General features: G+C 41.4%; 3 protein-coding genes across 3 annotated transcripts in view; 2 read left to right on the top strand and 1 right to left on the bottom strand.

The window, feature by feature from the left end:
* LOC137285727 (sulfotransferase 1B1-like) lies at positions 1 to 6,038 on the bottom strand. The gene is made up of 7 exons (XM_067817756.1): positions 5,995 to 6,038; positions 5,129 to 5,189; positions 4,296 to 4,479; positions 2,386 to 2,742; positions 2,075 to 2,178; positions 1,361 to 1,538; positions 1 to 654 (listed from the first exon to the last, which is right to left on the bottom strand). Exons 3-7 carry the CDS (start codon positions 4,468 to 4,470, stop codon positions 542 to 544), a joined length of 927 nt encoding a protein of 308 aa, XP_067673857.1. The 5' UTR covers positions 4,471 to 4,479; positions 5,129 to 5,189; positions 5,995 to 6,038; the 3' UTR covers positions 1 to 541.
* Positions 6,039 to 20,111: 14,073 nt separating this feature from the next.
* Positions 20,112 to 25,677, top strand: part of LOC137257735 (uncharacterized) — a 31,698-nt gene continuing 26,132 nt past the window's right edge. The window contains exon 1 of the mRNA XM_067795151.1: positions 20,112 to 20,226. Within this exon, the coding sequence (XP_067651252.1) occupies positions 20,148 to 20,226 (79 nt within the window). The 5' untranslated portion in view covers positions 20,112 to 20,147. The remainder of the gene's footprint in view (positions 20,227 to 25,677) is intronic.
* Positions 23,819 to 25,617, top strand: LOC137258751 (uncharacterized). Its single transcript, XM_067796443.1, has 2 exons — positions 23,819 to 23,840; positions 24,470 to 25,617. Exons 1-2 carry the CDS (start codon positions 23,819 to 23,821, stop codon positions 25,615 to 25,617), a joined length of 1,170 nt encoding a protein of 389 aa, XP_067652544.1.

Genomic DNA, 25,677 nt, shown 5'->3' with positions numbered 1-25,677 from the left:
TAGAGAGAAACATGTTTTATTTACAAACAAAACAAAATTATAAAAGAATACTGATCAACAAGGAAATATTTACACTAAAAAACAAACATCATGGGCATTTTCCGCCATGGTACTTGCGCATTGTCAACATGCACAGACGCTTTCTCTTTTTTGTTACAATTTGAAAATTTAAAAAAACCAAAGAATCCCCGAAGTTGGAGTAAGGACACAGTGTAATCAATCACATGGGATGCCAAGGAAAGACCGTCTGCAGAATACACAAAACAGACACGAAGCCTCAAAAAGTTCAATGAGTATTGAAAATATCACCAAATTTGGAATCAGATAAACTGAATATTCACACCTTTCCCAGTGGATTATGATGTTCATTTCAGTATCATTGATAGATTGTCAGTGGATCTGCGGTAAATCTTCAGTCGTCTCCCATTCGTCCGTCATCAAACGTCAATTTCCGTAACTTGTCGGCTGGTCCGAAATGACACGAGAGGTCACGATTGCGCGTTTCCGTAATGGCGACGAAGAAGGTGATTGTAGGGCTAAACTACATCTGATATCTGTTGAGATAGGATAGTTGCGATAGTTTCTTGTTATATACTCTGTCAAACTGGTCATTCTGGGTTTCGTCAAACCAGTTCTTCCATTCGCCAGCTCTCCCTGAAACATCAAATGTGTTACTGCCAGTGCGAGAAAGAAACTAATCATCAGCTTCATTAGGTTTGGTCTTTGCAATTACTTGGGGCAATGTTCTGAATCGTCAGTGATATTTTCACCTGTGGGGTGCCTATCCCCAAGCTCGCTATATTCCGAAGGGCCCCTGAAGGTGCATTACTGGGGCACAAAACATTACGACGACTGTGTTGGCCCTGCACCTCTAGCCTTAACATTGCAAGATCCGGGTTCAATCCGAGAACCTCTAGTGAGTCAACTACAAGCATGTGGAAATTCTGGCAACAAGTGTGCAAGATGGCAGCAAGGCCGTGGAAGGTGTTGCATGAGATACACTGCCGTGCAATGAGAGTTAAACATATTTTCATAATAGCACTTGCTGGTTTCCCCATCGCTTGATACTCAGCGTTGAGCGTTGATTGGCTGGTTAGAAAAACGAATACAATGCCAACCGGTTGCTTTCACTTGTGTTTGAGGAGGGTAGTCCATACAAAACCCGGGAATGGTAGGTTGGTTTCTTGTTTTACGCCACACTCAGCAATATTCCAGCTACATGGCAGCGGTCTGTAAGTAATCGAGTCTGGAATCGAATGATTCAGTGATCAACAGTTCAGTGACCAACAGCATGAGCATCACATATGCTACTGGTATATACCCGTGTAGAAGTGACAATGCGACAGGCCCTGTAACTCACCTTTCCTGAAAAGTCCTCCGCCGGCCTTCCAGCTGATGGCGCACAACATGTCTTTGGTCCCGTGACAAGCCTTCTTCAGCTTGTGGAAGCTGCAGGCGTCGGCGATCTCCTCACACGTCTGGTGACCAATGTCTGAGCCGAGGAAGTTAGCCAGTTTCTTCACTTGTTCCACGGGATCCTGTAAACAATAGACAGTCGGGTGATCATGACAGTGTTACGTGTAAGTAGACTATGATTCATTCATATAAACTTTCGGAATTCCGTCTTGAAGAAGACCAGGGCTTTGTTTTACAATGATAAAAACAAAAGAAACTCGGTTTATGCAGACACAACATCTAGCACGACCCTAACCCTACACCTGCTGCAACTTAACCCTGACTTGGTACTGACTTGCCACAGAGCTGAGATCGATTGTCATAAGCTAGAACTTTTCCCATCGAATAGTAGTTCCATGGATGTTATGGCTTGTATGTCTAGGGACCTGCATGGGTACTAAATGTTTAATAATCCTTGATTATCGGCGAATATTCTCCACTTCTCACGTCAACTGTGTATCACGTTAAAGGTAAAAAATGCGACGTCTAATGACGAAATCCCAGACAAACTATCAGACATTTTTATTCAAGTTACAATTTGAGCTAGAAAAGTAAGCGATGTTTGTCTACTGTTACGCGCGTCCTGTATGTGAATGTGTCAGATCAGCGTAACACGCACCTTCTTCATATCCTCGAATCGAACAACGTGCACCGGCAGGTCTGGGTTTTCCCTCATAATTGTATCCCAGGCCTCGATGTAGTCAAACCAGGAGCCATAGGGAACTGTAACAGTACATAGGTGGGGTCAGCTCGTGCCTAGAGAGAGACATGGAGAGAGAGAGAGAGAGAGGGGGGGGGGGGGCGGAGAGAATTGTGGATGGAGAGAGGTGGAGGAGACGACAAATGGAAATAAAAATAGGAGATGAATAAAACGAGCTGAAGGAGATGAAAAGTTTCTAACAGTGCTGAAGAGGGAGGTTTGATTTTCACCTTTGCCGTCGAGGAACATGTCGAGGAAGTGTTTCCACTTGCCCTCGTAGGTGTCCTGGGGCTTGAGCTTGTCCACGGTGTTGTTGGCAGCGTCCTTCTTCCCCCTGACCATGTTGTAGTAGGAGACGGCGATGTCCTTGGGGTGGCGGATAACGAGGATCACCTTGGGCTTCTTAGTAACCACCTGTCGTGGAAGATGACAGGGCCGGAAGTGGGTATTCAGGATACGCGGAGAAGTGAGGTTGTCGATGTTGTCACGGTGGATGAAGTCCAACATTCCGACGTCGTTCCTGTCCTTGCTGTACTCGGCGCGTCCGTTCATCACCATGTTTGTGACCTCCCACAGCCAGTGGGTACCTGGGGGTAGAGCAACACGCTCAGACCACGTGACAAACCAACGGGCTTTAATGCGACAATGCGACAATGCGCCATTGGCAATGCGAGACCTATACATTGGCAATGCGACATTCCAGGAAAATATATCCATGACTTGGCGGGAACGAACATCCGTAGATGTGATTCTGTTTGCAGTAATACAATTTTAGTTTAACACGTCTTATATCTTTGGAAATTTACGTCAGTGTTATTTCAGAGTATCCCCTACTTTTGATTTTATATGTATAGGTGTTTTTTCTGTTATCAATACAATGTCAGTTTGAATCAACAACCGGCAGGATTACTAACAGAGTCACACAGGGACGAAGGTCGTTCAGGCATCGTCGTAATATACTACTCACATTTTGATAGGAATAATCCGAACTTATGCATCCATGAAGCATTTTAATATATGTGGCCAGAGAGCTAGTGAAAATCCCTATCAAAGTATGAGTAGTATATAAATCATACAGGTACAGTAATGCGGAAATGCGAGACGGGAAAGTCACAATTCCAAACCTGGCGTCCTGGCGTCCTGGCAGGAAACAACTCTCCTGCTGCTTCCGACACTCGCTCTGCTCACATAAGCTCAACTACCTAATCTCACGATCTGACATTAAACGTCGGACTAATCTGCTTCTCGTGCAACTCATGTTTTCAAACACGTGGTCATTTCCGTTTGAAAGCATGCTTTGGGCACTCGTGCTTAACACGTGTGCTTAACTGTGTACCACTGAAAGAAACAGAAGCAATACGCTTTGAAGATCTCCATGGTGAACACATCCGTCTATACTGTACTCAGTTCACCCGAATACAGACACAGTGGCGCAGTGGTTAACGCACACCACTCGGAATGTCCTCGTTCGACTCCCCAAATAAAAGGACGGTGCAAACATTTTCACGCTCTGATATTGATGAAATATATGTACATGTGGCGTAAACCAATACTCCCTCATACTTTTAACAAATTGGATGTTAGTGAAAACACTGAAAAGAATCTCAATAAAATCACCATATAGAGTTTGTTCCCATAACCACAAAGGCTTGGGTCGGCAGTGGATACAGCACTGAATTGCTACACAGAAAACTGGGTTCTTGCCCTTTCGCCCTTACACAGGTGAATTGTCCCCTGTCGTGAGTTCATTTATGATTTAAATGTTATATTCGTACTCTCGATATGCATCATAAGATTGCTACCAAGAGAAGGATTACATTTTGTGATAACTAAAACGCCAGCGCCTGTGCTCCAGACACCGGTGGACCACCTTCAGTCATAGGCAAAGTGTTTCCCCAGGTGTCACTGACAGTGTCCGAGAGGACGAGGAAAACAGTAACTACTGTACAAATACCGAGTCATAGTGGCGAACGTAGATCGACTATAACAGAGGATGCCAGATTACAGAAAGACTTGTGTGTCTGATAACAGAACGATCTGGTGGTGTAGATAATGTGTTGAAATAATGAGTGACCTGTTATGAAACGGTGCCGTATCACAGAAGGCGGTGAAGTATCGGAATGGCGGGAGTTGTATTTACCTGATTTGGGGTAAGCACAGAACAGGACGTCGTCATGCCTGACCTCGAGGTCACCGATGTTCTCCAGGTGTTCATCATACGAGATTGGTAGAGTGACGGAGTGGAACAGGTGGCCGTTGGAGGACAGCACCTTCATGCTGTGACCTTCCTTATCTTGGAGCGTTACGAGAGACATTCTTGAAAACTGGAACCAAACATAAAGTTTCTTTAACAATAACGCACACACATGCTTATACAGCCGGATTAGACAACGGCTTACGTCCATGTTGACATGAGATATGTCTACATGTACAAAGCAACCTCGGCGCCACGATGATCGAAAGCCAGTATTAATGTATGCTTCTTGTATCATGTTAACCCGAGAGCGATGCTCATCCATGTGTTTGGCTGATCCAGAATCGATGTTGTTTCGCCAATGAAGATAAGTATTATTCAATATGGCTTAAAGAACAATGAAATTTTCCATAGATCAGATTCACATTCAAAACAATTTGCTCCATGGTCACAGGTAATGCATATGGTCTCGAAGTTTTATTCCTGCTTTTGCTTTGTTGCTCAAACTGTCTACGATCACCACAAATCATGTCCCACTGGTCGGACCATCGAGGTTAGACACCGAATTTCCCTTTTCTGAGTTGTGTCCAAACATCGTTGGTTGGTCTGATTATCTCTTATTTCCATGAAGGACTTCACAGAAGTCGTGTAATCAACCACACGTATAACGTCGGTTTACCTGCTACTTCATGATGACACGTCGTTAGTGAACTGAAATATTGTTCAAGGGGAAGTAAACCAAGACTCACTCACTCACCAAGCCAGTCATGCAAACCTACCTTGACAGTTGAAACAGAGAATCCTTTCACTGTGTTCTAAGCGTTGTCATTAATCGTTGTCCTGGAAACAAACATTGACGCGTATTATTCCTGTAAACTGACTGTGAATACCGCACATGAGCCAATGGTGCATGTAACTAATTAGTATTAGGCAATAGACAGCCATCCAGAACAACGAGACGTGACTTGGGAGTGAATTCACTGTAACTGCTCACGTTAACATGGACCTAGCGTGGCGTTGATACCAGCAACACTAGAATCACCAAAGCCCAACTGATGATGAAGGTGTGGCGGCGGTTGGGGTAGACCACTATTTGGATTATGGGTGTAGAAGATGAATTTGGAGGTTGGACAGGGATAGGGAGGGACTGCACAAACCTTTGGGGTAGCACGGAGGGTGTGTGGGCCTAAAGTAATATATAAACTGCAAGTGAACACAAATACTTATGGGAAACAATTTCTGAATAGAGACGATTTGTTAGTTGTAGTTTTAGAATACATGCTGTAGTAACGTCGAGATGATCAGTCGGTTTCTCTAAGGTGCCCCCTCCCCTTCTCTCGCTGAAACAGCGTGCGGTAACCATCCAACAACACGCAAACGTGCACACATGCAAACATACATTTATTGATAAGGAATAGCAGTGCGAATAGTAAAAGCAATATCCTTTCATGAATGACAACTCGTTTTTGGTGTCTCTATACTGAAACGTCGCATCAGAATCAGATTATGTTGCCTCTTCTGCTAATCCAGCAGTTCCACAGTGTGGATGACTGTAATCACTAAACAAAACCAATATTATACTGTAACAGACAGTTAAACCATTCACAGTCAATAACGTCAAAGATCAAACCAGGAACTGTCATACCTGTGGACGTAGCAGGTTACCGTAAGGCGTCGACCCGAGAGAGTGATGAAACGAGGGTTCCGACTGGCTTTATACTGCTGACCTCCACTGTCGAGGTGAACAACATCCAATCAGATTCGCCGACACAGAGGGCTCTCGTCTTTATCACGTGGTGTTATCTGGGGATGATAAACTGGAACAACACATGGCTCTATGAGACAGCGACCCTTCAAAAGTCCAAGAGTCTATTTCAAACGAGGAAAATTCCATAGCGTTGCCGTATTGAGCACAAATATTCCACACCTTACTGATATCGCCCATATTTGGCAGCATTATAGGAAGGTACTGGAAGACTGGGCCGTCTACTCGGGTGATTCCCGGATTAAAGGGAACGTGTTCATTATTGGTTCATGTTGTTTGTTTGCTTGCTTTCCCGTCATGTCTCTTGCTCTTTCAGAAAACGTACAGAGCGACAAACAACTCTTGCTGAAAAATAACCAAATGTTCAAAAACAGATCATGTTTAACATAAGAAGGACAATTCAAATGATATCCAATGCAATACGCAATGTTACCTTGTACCACATTTCCTGCGGTTGTTTACAACTGAAGAAGTATTTTGTGATCGATGCCAACGTTTAGAGAAAACGACGCTTATCTTTCCACAAACAGTTGTTATAATTCTCATGTGATTTTGAATCAAAATGCTCACACATGATGAAGGGGAGGAGGGGGGAAACATCAAAATCACAAAACAGCTCTATTGACACTAATTGTTTAGGTTCTTTACGTACATCTATTCTTTTAATCCTTCACATCAAAACACACCCCCGCACACACACACGCACACACATACACACACACACACACACACACACACACATACACATATACACATACACAAACACACGCACACGCACACACACACATATACATACACACATACACACCCGCACACACACACACGCACACACACATATACACGCATGCACACACACATACACACACACCCGCGCGCGCGCACGCACACACACCCGCATGCACACACGCACACACACATACACACACGCATGCACACACCCGCACACACATACACACACACACCTGCGCGCACACATACACACACATACACACGCACGCACACACACATACACACACACACCCGCACACATACACACACTCACACACACACATACATACGTACATACATACATACATACATACATACATACATACATACATACATACATACATACATGCACACGCACGCACACGCACGCGCACACACACACACAGACAATGCATGACAAAACATGATATGGAGGATCTTTATCCAACTTTAACTGAGCAAGAAGGACGAAAACCAGACTAAAACTCCCAGGATATGTTATCATACGTTGGGTTTTCATTTGAAGTGAGTGAGTGAGTGAGTTAATATTTAACGTCACGACGACAATATTTCAGCCATATCGTGACGGGAGATTTTCATTTGAAAATATCTCAGGTAAAAGATATCTTGTCAATAACAACGTGAATTGGTGCTTAGTCATCACTCCAGGAAAGTTTCTTAAAGATTTTTAAAATGTCTTGAATTTTGAAACGTTTATACATTTTCAAAATGATAAAAGAATACAGAACTTTTATTGGTACATAATATCTGAAACCAATTGTTTCTAAAACACAGTGCACGATGTATTGACAGAGAGTTTTTGCTAAGGTACACGCGTCATGTATGTTTGTGTTAGCGATGCTGGTCATTGTTCCAGACTTGTGCATAGTTCAGGTGGAAGCAACCAAGGACTCATTGACGTCAACTAAATCATGTTTATTTTTACATTTTGTACCACAGGCCTCAGTCTTCACGGGATTACAGGGACACCTTATCTATTCAAACCAGATAATTGACCATAGTGATTTGCAGTGGCACACAGGGTCTTCAAAGGTCGAGGTCAATGCCACTGTCGGTATTCCCCTACAACAAACCTGGACCTTTAACACCGGCCACGGGCACGGAAAGTTTCACCACGTGGTATGTGTGACGGGACATGTTATGTCATTTGTGTTGTGGCCTTATCTGTTTATACCAGTTGGATTTCCTCATGTAAACACGCACAACAGAAAGGATTTCTCTCAATTAGTATGGTCATTTAATGATATTTTTATATTATCACCAGCATATGACAATAGACACCAATGTTTTATTTGATACACGCGCGTATTTGAATGAAAATATAGACCAACTGGATCTGTTGTAAGCATTGTAATGAATAACAAATGTCAAGGCCATATCAGTCTGTGTATCAATTTTTCATGTTATCTATACCGGCCTCAAAACTCATGCTGGAATGTAACATCGTGAAAACAGCGAAACAGCAACACACAGACGTGAACCTGAGGCCGTGCCGAGGCCACGGCAAGATGTAGCAAGTAATTGCTTCACATCAGTTACTGCCTCTGATGTGGAGAATGGCAACACTGTATCATTTTAAGTCGGTTATAAGGGCATCGAAATTCAGTTTGTTTGGGTTTTCACCGAAACCAGTGCTTTACCGCGACTATTCACTTGTGTCTGGCTTGTAGTGGTTGTGGCCGAACAGGAGGTCAGGACAGGAGGTCATGCAACAAACAATTGCAGACTTTCAATTATCCATTCTTACAGTTCTCTAGTACTCCTCCTACGTTCAATTGGTGCTGGTTTGTTGGAAACTCGGTTGTATCCGAGTAGAGATGTTGCCCAGCACATTAATACACACGTGTGTTGTATACAGGTTCACGAATGGCGAGCTGACTGGACAAGGGGCCGGTTTTTCTTTGCAACATTTTTCAAACACACTCAATCTGTTATTGACAGTTCTCGAAACTGCGCGAGAGTTATCTGATCACGTGATATTGTGTGCATTCCCCCACCCGTACCCCAACCACTGAGGACACTGAAATCACGCCCAGACTGACCACGATAATCACAAAACATTCGACTGTCAGTAATGCAATGTTGCTGGCTAGATTAGCCTTGATAGGCTAATTATCGTAATCAGCTTGTAGGTACGCATACTTTAGGTAACTTATTGGATTATGTATAAACACAGAACAACACATCTGATATCAAGGGAAGTAATGGTGACAATATGTTTAAGTTATATCCTCAACAGAAACCTATGTCTCCATCTGCTATGTATGTTGGTGCTTTTTGACAGTAAATCTGATGTCATCATGCACTTCTCTCTGAAGTGTTCTATTTTAAGGCTCCGTGACACAGCAAGTTACAAGTATTAGACAGTACTTAGAGTACTGCACGCCTCGGTACTGCAAGGTCGTTTTACAATTACAACCTAATGACATCACCAACAGTTACTTTCAGTCTCACATCCGTGTAATTCGGCGTACCTTGCAAGAGTGACAATCTGTGACAATCTGTGACAATCTGCATAGGCTCCTCCAGCGTGACACGAGAATATAACGGCGTGTAACAACAAACAAATCAACTTGATAAAGATCACAGGCATTAGTATACGAAACACCTATAATGCAAATAACATTCTGACAATTAGAATATTCTTTGTTCATGGTAACTTTGCTTACATGATTACGGAATGTGACTTATACCAAATACGAAACAGGTGCGTGGTTAAATGTTTGGAACTGTGACGTCATGTCCGCCCCTGTTTCAGCCTTGTGTGAATGTGTCACCCGAATTTACCAGGTGTCAATTCTGCGTCATAATATACACTTGACCCCTGTGTCCAACCTGTAACTGACCGTCTGGATTCGCAACAAACATCGGACTTCCAGGCTGTCCATCGAACAGGTATGTTAAGAGGAAGACCTAACAGACGGTCAGTGTTGTCTATGTTCCACCCACATCTCAGCTATACAATCATGTGTATCTCCAGTGAGGATATCAAAGGACGAGGACATCTCACGAAACTTTACTGCTCCACTAGAATCTTGGTAAAAGTCTGTTGTCACCTTGACAGTGTCGCTTGCTGAGGCTTGACACCAGTTCGCCATGCCAGATGTCGGCGTTCACGATGATCGGGCATCGTTGCCAAAGATGATGACGTGGTTCACCAACATGAAACGGTTTACTTCAGCAGGATCCTCACAACCTCTCCTTGGGCAGAGATGTATGAACCTCGGAGCGATTGTGTTGGAAATGACTCAGCACCAGGCTCCATCCATGCTACCCATCAATGTTCGGCTCGGGGCGTTTTAATCACTCTCTGTTCTCTTTGCTGTCTTAACTAAAGAAGCTAACTTACCTACACTTTTCAAACCTTCAGTCGTAGTTACTGAGGTATCTATTATTTCATTCAACCACCACGTATTTTTGTACGTTTGTACAGATTTCCAAAAGGACTTTATGTGTTTTGCGTGATGCCGTCATTGGCGCAGGCTTAAAAAGAGGAAACATCCCGGTTCACCCCAGTCCAGATTTTCATTCGAAGTCTTGCTGTCCTCTACAAGCAAGACGAGGACATATGTTGAAACCTTACATCAGCACAAAAAAGCCGTTCTGATTCTAAAACGTGTATCTCTGTTGTACAGAGATAAGACATAAAAAAACCTGGACCAGCAAATGCACCACCAGATCCTGGTCTCACACTTAAAATAATCCTCATCTCAACCAATGAGTGGTATTTTGTATTTTGTATTGAAAACACAGTAGGCTGTATTGATACCATGTTGAATCATAAACAGGAATGTTCCACTTGCTACGAAAGCTGCAGATAAGTTCAATTCTGTTAAAACATTTTATAATGTAACTTTGTACAGAATTACCCCATACGGCAAAATGGGGAAAAACTTCATTCCTTGACTCATGGTGGTTTTGTTATTAAGAGTGGCGACACCAGCAGTGCCTACCGGGGATACCTAGAGCTCAATTAATGGCATATAATGATTCAGTGCATTCGGTACGATTCAACACATGAAAACTTTCAGTGGTTTTGATGCCTCAAATAAATTTCAGTTCAGCGCCGGGTGAATAAAATTCGTGTTATGGTCATTGTAAGCTAGCTTGGTTGTTTGTTTGTTGCTTAAACATAGCGGTATGCTGTGCATAATCGAGTCTGGGCCAGGCAATCCAGTGACTGTTACAATGAGCATTTATGTACGTAACTGAGGTACGATGGCATACATCAGCTAATACTAGTATAGCTTGGCCACCTGGTACCGTCAGCTGCCTTAGCTGTACAATACCCAAGTTTCTGAAATCAAGTTCTATCCCGTGTCCTGTAAATGGATTGGGTGAGTGAGTGAGTGAGTTTAGTTTTACGCCGCACTTAGCAATATTACAGCTATATGGCGGCGGTCTGTAAATAATCGAGTCTGGACCAGACAATCCAGTGATTATCAACATGAGCATCGATCTGCGCAATTGGGAACCGATGACATGTGTCAATCAAGTCAGCGAGCCTGACCACCCGATCCCGTTAGTCGCCTCTTACGACAAGCTGAGTCGCCTTTTATGGCAAGCATGGGTTGCTGAAGGCCTATTCTACCCCGGGACCTTCACGGGTCAAATGGATTGGGAGTGTAGTATTGTTATATGCCGTAACATTCAAACATTAAGTTAAAATGTAAAGCTTTTGGTAGCACTAATCCAGTAGACATATCAAGCACATTCGCAATTCAAATCAGAAATTCAGCATCTGAAAACTGTCAGCAGTTTCATTCTTGTCTGTTCACATGAAACAGGGCATTTAGAAAGTACTACGTCTGTACGGATGCACTTTCCACTGTATTGGAATAACCCGCCAAACTTGCTTCCCCGTTACTGCTTCTGTAACATGAACCACGTCACCTGCCCCATCACTACCTCTGTAACACGAGCCCCGTCACCTGCCCCGTCACTACATCTGTAACATGAACCACGTCACCTGCCCCGTCACTACATCTGTAACACGAGCCACGTCACCTGTCCCGTCACTATATCTTTAACACGAGCCACGTCACCTGCCCCGTCACTACATCTGTAACACGAGCCACGTCACCTGTCCCGTCACTATGTCTTTAACACGCGCCACGTCAGCTCCTGTCTGTAGATGCCACAGTGTAGAGATGAGGATCTTACGTGTTGAAACGTCTCAAGTGTGTTGGCTAATGAAATATGACACATAAACCTACAAGTCACTGCTCTCTAGAAACAGTGTATGACTGTCGTAAAGCCTGCAACAAATGGTAATAAACTTAATAATGCTTGTCACACTTCTGTAACACTACTTACGACTGCCATAAAGTGTTTGACAAAAAGTAATAAAACTTATAAATGTAGAGGACAAGAGTGGCTTGAGTATCAACAAATCCTCAGTCAACACAAGGATGCCTCAGTGTCATTTCCGAGAGATGTTAGAAATGTACTGTATATGCTGAAGACTAGGTATGACAGACAGCGTGGCCTGGCAGTTATGATATCCTGTACTTCTTAAATTACCGTTATAAATATATTGTGGGTGGTATCTATTGGAATGGTTAAAGACGGTATGTATAGGTATAGTAAAAGGCGGCATCTGTAATAAACTGGAATGAGCCCTTGACACCTAGACCGTATATTACATATCAACGTTAATTATAGGGTAATCATTGAGCCCAAGGAGCCTTCAATGCGAAAAAAGAAGTTTAGTTATGATTATGCGATAGAATTCCTAATGTGACGTCCCAACACAGAGTGCCTCGGTAGAACCATTTCAGTAACTCTGAACAGCCCTCAATACATGTAAGTACAAATAAATGACTGCTCGTTTTGGATTGCATCCACAGAACCAATTCATAAAATCAATTAAATCCAATTTTAGAAAATAAATGACGCCAGCCTTTATATGAGTAGTGTACTATATAACCAGAGTCGTTTAGAATAAGCAACCATCTGTAAATAGACTTATTATTCGGCGTTTTACCACCTGGAGTTACAGCAGCACACTCGCAGACATAACCGACACAGTCAGAAAACCAGGAACATGGGTGTGGTCAAGACACATATATACATGAGCGAAATATTGGTGAATCAGTGGTTACTGAAACATACGCTACACGCCAAAAGAAACGGTACCCTCGTTCTCTAATGACGGTGGTACCTATCTTCAGCTGGCGTTGTGATGCGTGGACGTCACTTCCTGGGCTGTCGACGGTGACCCCAGTCTCTCTGTAGCGCTGAATAAGTCTTAAAACGGTGGTACGGTGCATCCGATGGGGTTGGCAACAGCATTGTATGTCGACCCCTCATGGACCCCATCAAAGGCTCTTTCTCTCTCTTGAACCGCTGTTATTCGTGGCATTTGTCTCGTACTTGTGTATCATATCATGCATTGTATACCCCAGCAAATCATTCTACATGTAAACTGGATGCGCATCTGCTCGAACAGTGCTACGTTTTGGTGAATGATATTTTGTAAACAGAAAACGGAAAATGCTATTTTACAAGCAAGCGTTTGAACAGGGATAAGTTTAGATGTTCCTAAAAACTTTACCTAAAGCAGAACACGCTTTAAAAAACTGAAATCGAGAGAATGATTCATTTACAGTTTTACTCACTCTACAACAGTTGCTTCTTGTTTCAATAACTAACAACCGATGGTATAAACGGTTTACGAAGGGATGTCAAAGAGTATTGATCTTCACCCGGACACAATATGAATGCAACTGTGTTTATGTTTTATTTTTCTACATAATATATGTCAACATAAAGCAAATTGGTTTGCTATGTTCCAGCACCACGACATGGCTGTCGATTATGTTAGGAATTCATCCAATACCATTCATGGTTCAGACAGCAAGGAGGGGATGCGCTTTCCTTGTCGCGAACAGCTGGCAACATCTAGCTAACTTACATAACGTTCACTAACATAAACGCCATCGCCATTGTGAAAATAAAGAAGTTGATCATCCATAATTTCCTTCACCTTTAGCTCAGCAACTTCTAAAATGCCTCTAAAACAGAATAACTGTGTTTGCTGTAAATTGTATTCACTCCAAGAAAATCTTTAAAATAACACGCTTGTGTCTTGTCTTGCTATTTGATTCCTAATATTTCACAACCACCCATTAATAATGGACAGATGTTGCAGTGCGATCTTTTGTAACCAGTCACGAGACCCATAGATCTCTTTTACTACCACTTTCCTTATATTACGTCACTTCCGGTTGTGGCGTCTTACAGGGCCCTTAAGAATAGCCGGTTCCCGCCTTAATGGAGCCGGCTCTAATGCTGTTACTTGAATGTGCGTAGATTATTGCAGTTTAAGTAACAGATCTCCTTCAGAGTTATGCATCTAGTTTGTTGTGATGAAAATAGCACTTTGATAATGTCTTGTGGAATATATTTCAATAAATTTCCTCTTGGCGAACAAGTGGAGTATATTAAGAAGACTTAATGTCCCTGGGGATGATAATCTACAACACATATAGTCTCCCTGATGTAATATATCTATTTCTGAAATCTTCTATACCTGACATCAGCTTCATGGCATGCTGATTCCTGAAAGTTCACCGTATGATATGTGAATGGTGCAGCGTCCAGGGGCGCTTCCATCGTGTTATAGTGAAGGTTGTGGCCTAACATGTCTTCACATACACGGTGGTCACGTTGTCAGCCTTACAACCGGTGCTCGTAGAACGTGCTTTGAATTACACAAAACAAGTGGGTCAACATTGAACGTATCCCGCCATCTGAGCTGGGGACTCACAGGAATAATATTGAAGTTCATACATTTTCCTAAACAAAATTCAACAAAATATGTCCCTGTAAAGAAAGGTGGAAGTATTTGCAATCGACATCACAATATCAGTGGATGATCCAACATACCAAGCGACGATACACTTTTCTTGCTAAAACTATACGGTGAAACACTTTCGACAACAGAATATGGTGAATAATATAAATCATCTGTTGTACGAAATTGCAGCATTCTGCACTCTGGTACGGGCAAAGACATCACATCCTAGTATAGCCTTGATCACCACACCCTGGTACAGCCAGAATCACCACACCCAGCCAGGGTCACCACACCCTGGTACAGCCAGAATCACCACACCCAGCCAGGGGCACCACATTCTGGTACAGCCAGGGTCACCACACCCTGCCAGGGGCACCACATCCTGGTACAGCCAGGGTTACCACACCCAGCCAGGGCACCACATCCTGGTACGGCCAGGGTCACCACACCCAGATAGGGTCACCACATCCTAGTATAGCCTTGATCACCACACCCTGATACAGCCAGAATCACCACACCCTGCCAGGGTCACCACACCCTGGTACAGCCAGAATCACCACACCCAGATAGGGTCACCACATCCTGGTACAGCCAAGGTCACCACACCCTGGTACGGCCAGGGGCACCACACCCTGGTACGGCTAGAGGTCACCACACCCTGGTACAGCCAGAATCACCACACCCTGCCAGGATCACCACACCTAGCCAGGGTCACCACACCCTGGTACAGCCAGAATCACCACATCTAGCCAGGATCACCACACCCAGCCAGGGTCACCACACCCTGGTACAGCCAGAATCACCAAACCCAGCCAGGGGTCACCACACCATGGTACAGCCAGAGATCACCACATCCTGGTACAGCTAGGGTCACCACGTCCTGGTACGGCTAGGGTCACCACACCCTGGTACAGCTAGGGTCACCACACCCTGGTACAGCTAGGGTCACCACACCCTGGTACAGCTAGGGTCACCACACCCTGGTAGAGCTAGGGTCACCACACCCTGGTACAGCTAGGGTCACCACACCCTGGTACAGCTAGGGTCACCACGTCCTGGTACAGCTAGGGTCACCACACCCTGGTACAGCTAGGGTAATCGCTGAGAAAGTGCTTTGGTTCGTAACTCGAAGCAGTCTTTAGATTGTGTTTAATCGAGGATAATTGTTCAGCATAGTTTATTGTTGTCGTTCTATAACTCGAAGCAATCCTTAAAGTCAGTGACTGTATTTAGGGTATGACTAAGGTTTAAGCAATGATCGTTCTCCAAATTAACGTATTATAGTGGCAATTTAACTGTACGTGAGAAGAGGGAACAAATGAAGAATCCAGTGTATGTCAGCAGTGCGTTCCGCGACTTGCATGACGTGAAATACAGCAAGATTCAGACTCAACAGACCACCGAGTTTTCATTCATGTGATTTTCTGCTAGCTGATGTCGGACGTCCTGCATGTCGTGGTGACAGCGCTTCGTTACCATGCAGCTGGAAGTTCCTTGTACGTTGTGCAGATGTACAAGGTTTGTGAAAAGTGGCAACTTCAGGATGTTACCACGGTGTCTCAGCGTCATGGTGCTTGCATGGCCGTAAGTATATTCATTTTCCCAAAACACAAGTTGAAAAACAGAAAATGAAAGCGGATTTCAAACAAACAGACATTCAAAATGTTCTTGGATGTATAGGAGGTTCCATAATCCCAGTCAAAGCACCAACACAAGATGAATATTTGTTTGTGTCTATATCGAAAGGATATCGTGGAACAAATGTTCATTCTGCGAATTGAACTCAACTGCAAATCACAAACACAGTTGCACAGCGGGCAGGCAGCACTCATTGTTCTCATAGCTGGAATGTGCGCAACCTGGGGGATTTACAAGGCTTGGTAGAAGATGGTTGTTTGCTAGGCAACAGTGCGTATGGATGTGCTCTAGCTTACTTTTAAATTGAATCCTTCCACACCAAATGCACAACGATATAACATCTCTCAGAGTAAACCCCGAAACACAAGTAAAAGGACAATCGGTGTTGGGAAAATGAGATTTCGTTTTCACAAATCTTGAGGGTGCATGTCATTTGAACCTTGAAAATGTTGCAAAATAATAGTTGCAACGGCAGTGTGCACAATGTTTGCATTACAAGTGACCTGCCCCTTCATGATGAACTTAATGACAATGTATAATCCCTGTAAATAAAGAGAATAAAACTACCTGCTTTCAAAATATTTCAATTGTCAAGATTTCAGTATATGATTTCAACAACTGAAGAATATTTTCAAAACTGTGAAATTCACACAAAATCATGCATGTCATTACAATTTTAAAACAAATGAGAAAGCGTTCACAGGAACTCCAATTATCTTCAACCTGGCCTTTGGCAGTCTATATTTCGAGATACGCTTTTCAAGGAACGTCTATTGCATGCCTAAGGATTGTCTAGCGAATGCTGCGCGATGCACTACTTCGTTTCTTAAAGACCTAACAAAAGCGTTCGTTAACCATGCGTTCGGAGCAGGTTTAACTGCGTCGAGTCGTGAGCCCCAGGTACTACAAGCTTCTCCGTCATGACAGCGGCCCACCCACGTGAGCGTGAGTAAATGCAGTGTCACTCGTTAACCCAGACAACAAACAGTAGCATCTACTTGTGTGTCTGGCGCTTGACCCAGTAATTGTCACTGTGGCCCGCATACAGAACCAACACATTTGTCAGTTATATATCGGCATTTTGTCTTCTGGCATTTGGCTATAAATCCGTATCAAACCTGATGTGGGTAGGGAAAGCTACCCGTATGCACGTGGTGATGTGTCGGGCAGGCTTCAGAGGTACAACCGAGCCACTCTACAATATGTCTCCAACTCAAGCAAGGCAATTCGGTTACCTGAAAAACATGGGAACCTATGGCGCATGCCAAGATTTGGACACGTCCACTACGTCTCTACCGTGAAAATTTTGAAAATCTTAAGCATGAAAGCATGATTAAACTTGCCAATTAGAAACACCTCCCGGGACCTTACAGACTCCAAGAGACCTGCTTCTGCCTTAGCCAGCTAAGGTGGCAGTTTGTAGCTCAAGTGCACATATAGCGCCACAGGTGACTTTAATGACTGGCTTATGTCTGCCTCTTACCGACCAGGTCTAGACTCCCGGTTACAGGCCGTCGCCATGAAGCTGGAATACTGATGGAAAACTAAACTCACTCACTCTTGCCAGTCGCGTTCTGCCTCTCATATCGACTGTCGATTTACGCACTCTTAATTTATCTATGGAGAATCCATTAATCCGGGAAGGCAAACTATCGCTCATTATCGCTGATTACAGCTTAGTTTGGGAAGGTCAGAAACGAGTTGTATAATATGAGTCATCTCGGTCAAGACAATACTGTTACGCTTGAAAGTACAATTCCCAAAAGCAAATCGATGTCGTGAATTTCTACTGAATCTTAGCATGGACGATGCATGACAATTACATTTGTGTTAGTGACTGTAATTTACGCTGCCTTATAACAATATCCAGTAAACATTCCGTCTCGGCCCCGTTAAACATGTCCACTACGGTCAGGACTCATTTTATCCTGTGTTGTCCATATCAGTTCTACCATGACAATATTTAGTCAACGGAATGAAATATTGTTTTTTCCATTTGATACCACGAAATTAACATTTTTGCATGATAGAATCGATCTATCGATAGACTACACCAATCGCTGCTGACAAAGATTTCGTACATGTAACATACTTTCGATACCAGAACAATCGCTCACCAAACATGATGAAATCTACACTGAAGACCTCTAATTTAAGGTTAAATCGTCATTCGTTAAAGTCAAAACACAAACGCATTTCCTAATTAATGGCATCATTCGTGATCAGCTGATCCCCATTCCGGGAAAAAGACGAACCTCGTCTTCAAGGTTTCCATATCGACAAGACAGTCTTCAAACAAGAACGATAATTCATCTTATAGTGAAAGATGCTCCCATAAGCCAAAAGTGTGAGACAGAAGTGCATGTAATGTTCTTAGTAGTCTGTGGATGGTCGAGGGTGATGATCGGTTGTGTTTAGAACAGTGAGCGCATGTGGCTGTGAAGCCCAAATGCAGAGGCACATTGTCCTACTCTGTCTCATTGCATGCCAGTCAAATCGCGCCAGATACAAAATTACCCAGCAAATTTTGTAAAAATGTCACGGGTATTTTTTTTTTTTTTTTTTTTTTTTTAAATATGAGAATATTCCACCTGGAAAGCGTCAACTACCGACCCTCAGCTACCACCATGCATTGCCTGTGTATTTGTTTTCTAGAGAAATTCTCCCTGAAAGTATATGGAACAATAAAAAAAATATTATGGCAGAGCGTGAAACGGTTTACTATAAAGAATGGTACGAACATGGCGTACGTTGGATTAATGATTTGACAGATAATAATGATAATTTCTATCAATTTGAAACGTTTATAAAACAATATGACATAAACACAAATTTTCTCAAATATTTGTTCCGTTAAACAATACCAATACAGATTTAAAAATAATAAAATACAGACTTTTACATCACATCTTGCCAACTAACATTTGTAAAGATAGGATATAAAGACACTAGTATTTGTAGTTTCTGCTCTGAAGATATAGAAACAGCTATCCATCTATTCTGGTCTTGCAGCAAGGCAATCCCTATATGGAAGAAACCTGAGAACTGGCTACATGTTAAAACAAAATAAAACTCAAAATTGAACAGAAACATGTAATGCTTGGCTATCCAAACAAAAATAACGACCCATTAAATATTATCTTAATTCCCTTCGAGGAACTAATATTTCGATATAAGTTTAACAACACTATGCTACCTTTCCAGGTTTTTCAATATAAACTGTTCGAATACTATATGCTAACACACTGTTAGTTGTGCCAGGGATACTCTACACCACCTTTATATAGGCTCCCTAGATGTACCATCAATGCTGTCTGCGGGTTCTGATCGTCATGTCATAATCCATTCTGCTGAAACTATTTGGGTTGTCCATCATGCATACCGAATTATCATTGTTTGTATAAAATGTCGAAAAATGCAACAAAATAAAAAAATATAAGAAATAACTTATTCAAATAAATTAATTTCCCTGCTCTCAGTCTTTGATTCATGAAAGAATTAAAATAATTTGCATTCGACGTAAAACCATATATTTGTTTTGATTTTCATTTTCTATAGAGTATGTTTTCACTATCGGTAAAGCATACGACCAAAGCGGAAGTTCACAAGTAGATGTTACACGGCGAGTCTAAATTTAATGTAAAACCAATGAGTCGATGTCTTCCATAACAGCTCCACTTAATTTTTAGAGTTAACCGGGAGCAGTACCACAGTAAAGAGGGTTATACGAAATTGTGGACTGTATAGCCCACTCGCTGCACACGTACTGTCTCATCTTTTCACATTTCATTCCAAGTTTTTGTTCAGTCGACTTCCGGCGTCAATAATGGAGCGAAAAGATAAATATAAACATGCAGCAGATAGTGTGGAATCCATTCGAAACAGGAGACGGCACGAAGACAATGGTTGGGAAATATGCTTTGTTAGTTGTCTGAGATCTTCCTGCATAAATGCACAGGTTGCCAGTCGTGAGATACCTGCATGCGTAAAGACGATTAGTCCCCGGAGAGGGGTTGTTTACGAGTGCACGGGCAAGGCTTGCTTGGGCTCCTGTATAGTTTCTTCGGTCCGTTTCTTCTTTGTAGATTGTAATTTCAGCAATGTTAACAAACATTGGGCCAAAGTGAAAGACAGTTCGGAAAACGTGTAGCTCAATATATAGTATAATTACTCATTGTTACATTGATGAAAACGGTGAAATACAGATTCGGTGAGGTCGTTATTAAAGGGGCACTGATGCGGAGCGAATAATGTTTCTCACCAACGGTCTAAGTACAAAACCAAGGAGCAAACTGGTCAGCACCCGCTCCCTCGACCGTGACTGACAAAGGGACTGGGTTCCTGTCCACATTAGCAGAATTTCTTCACCCCAAAATGTGAAGAGGCCGGATGCCCATCACATGCTGTTATTTAAAAATATTCATGGTATTCCTTATCTGATTGTGACAAAATATCCCAGCAGTGTAGTTCTTTTTCTGATGCCTCAATGGTATAGTGACTGATAAAATTTGATCCTATTTCTGTGTTTTTACCGCGATATTTAATCATGTCATGTGAAAATATGATGTCTACATACCTGTTGCAAGCCATTTGTTTCATGTAAGTCCTAAAGATTGCAAAGCTTTATATTTAGATAGTTTTGAGGGTTGGCCCAGCTGTCATAGCAAACATCATACGTAAATTTTGGTAGCTACGACCCTGGTTTATTATGAATGATAATAAAATACACACAGTTGATTTATCTGAATTTGTAAACTAATAACAACGACTTTGCCATTTGTAGAGAAATCTGAAACTTTTCTTGCGAGTATACCCAAGTACACAGCAAATACCTATGTGCATTTCTTATGTAACAACAAAGTTCCTTTGGTATCCTGAAAACAGTTTCGGCCCATAAGTGTTTTCAGGCTGCATGCGACACCATGCGAGTCCTTGCTGTAACTCGCGTTAGATGGTGTAAACCTACACTTGTTATTTGTCATCATTCTCTGTATGGTCAGTTAATGAATTTATAACAGGTAAATACTCAACATTATAAATTAAGGTCTGTAATGGCAAATGTATTGTATGTTATGTAATATGTGCATGTAAGTGATGCAAGAGAGTTTATCAGCTGAGTTAGAAAAACAAACATCGATCGAAGGATTAACCGATAAAGCACTGATTGATTAATTACTTTTTTCTTCTAGAGGATTTGTCAAAAGGCAGTGTGTGTAGATGAATGGAATACGATTTCTTTTATGTGGATATTGATGGATACATTCCTGAACAAGGTAGTAGCCTGATATTGTTGCTATAAAATTACTCTGTTTTACATTCATTATTTGCATTTGTTAAAAATTTATTTGTTGTAGCATTCAGCAGAATCTATATGACAGAAAACACACACTAGATCGCGTATGTGTGTGAAATAAGATCCACATTGGCAATCTATACAATGTATAAATGTTGCTGTCATGTTAGAAATTTACTATAAGTATAAGCAGACCGTTTGTTGTTTTGTTAATTTTCAAAATCATACAAATATGACAGTAAACTAATTAGGGTTATGAGACAAAAATTTAGAGACGTATGTTAGCTTCGTTGTTTTTCCAACCTGATAGTTTTTTACCATTTCTACCACTGGCAGATGATTAACCTTCAAAGTGTTTCATTTGTTTTCACAATGCATTTGTAATGAAGCAACAATGACTTCACCTTAGTTGATCTGTCTATAATTAAACTATCAGTTGCGCAGTAGAGGTCACGAACCAGTCACGAGTTCTGGGATATCATCCGGGTACTTACGGGAGAAAAACAATAACAAAACTTTACACCAGTCCACGGAAATTGCTCCGCATCAGTGCCACTTTAATATCATCATCACCCCCTAACTTAGTCATAAATCATGAACAGTCCCAGAGTAGGATATGTTGTCTTCTTTGTGACTCTCAATATTGTTTCGTCATTTAGCAAACTTTCCATATCCCCACTGAGTTATTACTATGATAACAATTCAAAATATGTTCAAGTTAAAGGGGCACTGATCTTGAAATTGAAGGGGCACTGATGCAGAGCAAATAATGTTTCTCGCCAATTACGAAGCTCCCTCGACAGTGATGGACAAAGGGCTCCGGTCCACATTAGCAGAATTTCTTCACCTCAACAGTCAGGAGGCCGGATGCCATTCATATGCCATTATTTAAAAATATCCATGGTATTCCTTGTCTGATCGTAACAAAATATCCCAGCAGTGTAGTTTTTTTCTGATGCTTGGATGGTATAGTGACTGATCCAATTTGATCCTATTTCTGTTTCTTACCTCGATATTTAATCATGTTATGTGAAAATATACTCTCTACAGGCATGTAGCAAGCCATTTGTTTCAGTAAGAAAGATTGCAAAGCTTTATATTTGGATAGTTTTGAATGTTGGCCCCCCAGTGATAGCAAATATCATGTGTAAATTTTGGTAGCTATGGTTGCTACCCTGGTTTATTATCTGTGATAATAAAAACACACAGTTGATTTGTTTGAATTTGTAAACTGAAAACAACGACTTTGCCATTGGTAGAGAAATCTGAAAATTTTCTTACGTAAGAAAAACTGATTACACCTGTTTACCCAAGTATACAGCAAATGCCTGTATGTATTCCTTATGTAACAAAGTTCCGTTGGTATCCTCAAAACAGTTTCGGTGTTTTTCAGGCTGCATGCGACACAGAGATTACCTCTTCCTTGCTGTAACTTGCATTTGATGGTGTAAACCTACACATGTTATTTGTCATCAATCTCTTGAAGGTCAGTTAATGAATTTATAACAGGTATAATTAGTGGTAACACCACTCAGGGTACTCAACAAAGGTTCCCATTTGGCATGTCTCCTGTCTGGAGTAAATACTCAACATTATAACTTAAGGTCTGTAGTGGCAAATGTATTGTATGTTATATAATATGTGCATGTATGTGATGCAAGAGGGTTTATCAGCTGAGTTAGAAAAACAAACATCGATCGAAGGATTAACCGATAACACACTCATTGATTAATTACTTTTATCTTCTACAGCGGATTTGTCAAAAGGCAGTGTGTGTAGCTGTACTAATCTGTACTGACTACACCCTGTCGTAAAGTGTGAGTGTAAAAACAACATCGTCCCTTCAAAAACAAATGTACACAGCGGTTGCGTTTTACAAAAAGCAGTGACCCTAAAACATTTTGGGGTATCCTGAAATCATTTGGTAAAAGCGCAGATCAGCCATGTCAAATTAAAATCGACACATTATTTAACCATTTTAAAAACCTGAATACCGATGTCCATAACGATAATATAGAAATGAGTGATGCGTTTTCAGTTGAGATAGCTGTGTTAGACAGCCGGATCACTGAAGCTGAGATTACGGCATGTATTAAAGATTTAAGAAACAACAAAGCCTGTGGTTTAGACAATGTACGTAATGAATATATCAAAGCCTCTACTGAGGTAATGCTACCAGCCTATGTTTAACCTGGTGCTAGATCATGGAGTTTTTCCTCAAGCTTGGTCAGACGGTTACATAAAGCCCATTTATAAAAGCAAGGGTAGCCAAGCCAACCCCAATAACTTCAGGGGGATATCCATTGTTAGTTGCTTAGGCAAGTTGTTCACGGCAATCCTATCCAAGCGCCTACAAAAGTTTTCAGACAATGCGAATTTGATAAGTGAATCACAAGCTGGCTTTCGGAAATCTTATTCCACAATAGATAATATATACATTCTTAAAACTCTGATAGAGATATATCAAAATATGAGGAAGAAACTGTTTTGTGTTTTCATCGACTTTCGTAAAGCATTTGATACTGTCTGGCGCTATGGTCTCTGGCTAAAATTAATTAGAAATAATATTGATGGAAAATGTTTTCGAGTTATCCGCAACATGTATCAAAACATAAAATCCTGTATTGTATTTGATGGAATCGAATCCCCTTTCTTTTCCTGTGATATTGGTGTGAGACAGCGTGAAAATTTGTCACCATTTCTGTTTGCTCTGTATTTGAATGACCTAGAATCTTTCTTTGCTGAACACAACTTTACTGGTTTGAAGTCAACTCGGAGTATGTTTGAAGATCATATCGGTTCGTACATTAAGTTGTTTCTCCTGTTGTACGCAGATGATACTGTAATACTTGCAGAATCAAGTGATGATCTTCAGCATGCATTAAATATTTTCTCAGAATACTGCAAAACATGGAAACTGAATGTTAATATATCAAAAACTAAGGCTGTAATATTTTCCAAAGGAAGTTGTAAAAAATGTCACCTCTTCAAACTTGATGATGAAAATATTGAGGTTGTAAAAGAATACATTTATCTTGGTATTTTGTTTAACAATAATGGACGTTTTTGTAAAGGTATTAAACGACTTCATGCTCAAGCTTCCAGAGCCATGTATGCAGTATTGCGAAAAATAAGAATGTTAGATATGCCACTAGACTGCCAGTTAAAAATGTTTGACCAAATTGTACAACCCATATTACTGTATGCCTCAGAAGTATGGGGATACGAAAATACACAGCTCATAGAACGTCTCCATCTAAAGTTTTGTAAATACATTCTTAAGGTTAAAATGACAACTCCTGATTACATGGTATACGGCGAGCTGGGCCGATACCCGCTAGATATCTCTATAAAAATCCGAATGCTTTCTCATTGGTGTAAAATGCTAGTACTCCCACACAAACTGTCATCCAAAATATACTCTCTCATGTATAACCTGAAGTCAGCCTGTCCTAATTATACGTTTAACTTACTTTCGGCAATAGAAAATATCTTACGGGATACTGGCTTTTACCATGTATGGATGTCACAGTCTATTGTTTCTCCAAATGTTTTAAAAACTAATGTTAAACGGGTTCTCATTGATCAGTTTTATCAGTCATGGAATGCAACAACAAATGCTTCCTCAAAAGGCAAATATTACATTCTTTATAAAGAAGTACATAATCTAAATCCCAATCTTCTGGAACTGCTTCCAAATCTTAGAATATGGTATACACGCTTCAGGACAGCTAACCACAGATTACCTATAGAAACTGGAAGATGGACAAGTATCGCTGTTTCTGATAGGAAATGCACACTATGTAATGATGCAGTGGGCGAAGAATACCACTTCCTTCTAATATGCTCAGGTCTAGCAACGCTAAGAAATAAATATCTGCCTAGGTACTTCTGTAATAATCCTTCATTAGATAAATTCATCTCAATAATGAAATCACATTATAAACCACTCACTTTGAAATTAGCTAAATATATCAAGGAAGGTTTATGTCTGTACAAATGAGACTGCCATGTGCAAAATTGTAATTCTCCTTTTAGTGTTGACTTGCACAAACCATACTGT

This window comes from Haliotis asinina, chromosome 1 (genome assembly GCF_037392515.1).
Source record: "Haliotis asinina isolate JCU_RB_2024 chromosome 1, JCU_Hal_asi_v2, whole genome shotgun sequence".
NCBI lineage: Eukaryota > Metazoa > Mollusca > Gastropoda > Lepetellida > Haliotidae > Haliotis > Haliotis asinina.
This window is presented reverse-complemented; position numbering and strand designations above follow the sequence as displayed.

What these genes read in the sequence shown, in the direction of transcription:
- LOC137285727 (XM_067817756.1), bottom strand. Translation starts at nt 4,470, where the DNA reads ATGTCTCTCGTAACGCTCCAAGATAAGGAAGGTCACAGCATGAAGGTG. An exon ending in CTGTGCTTACCCCAAATCAG is followed by an intron (nt 2,743 to 4,295) that starts GTAAATACAACT and finishes CTCTACCCCCAG; the next exon opens with GTACCCACTGGCTGTGGGAG. An exon ending in GATTCGAGGATATGAAGAAG is followed by an intron (nt 1,539 to 2,074) that starts GTGCGTGTTACG and finishes TATTGTTTACAG; the next exon opens with GATCCCGTGGAACAAGTGAA.
- LOC137258751 (XM_067796443.1), top strand. Translation starts at nt 23,819, where the DNA reads ATGGAGTTTTTCCTCAAGCTTG. An exon ending in GGAGTTTTTCCTCAAGCTTG is followed by an intron (nt 23,841 to 24,469) that starts GTCAGACGGTTA and finishes TAATACTTGCAG; the next exon opens with AATCAAGTGATGATCTTCAG.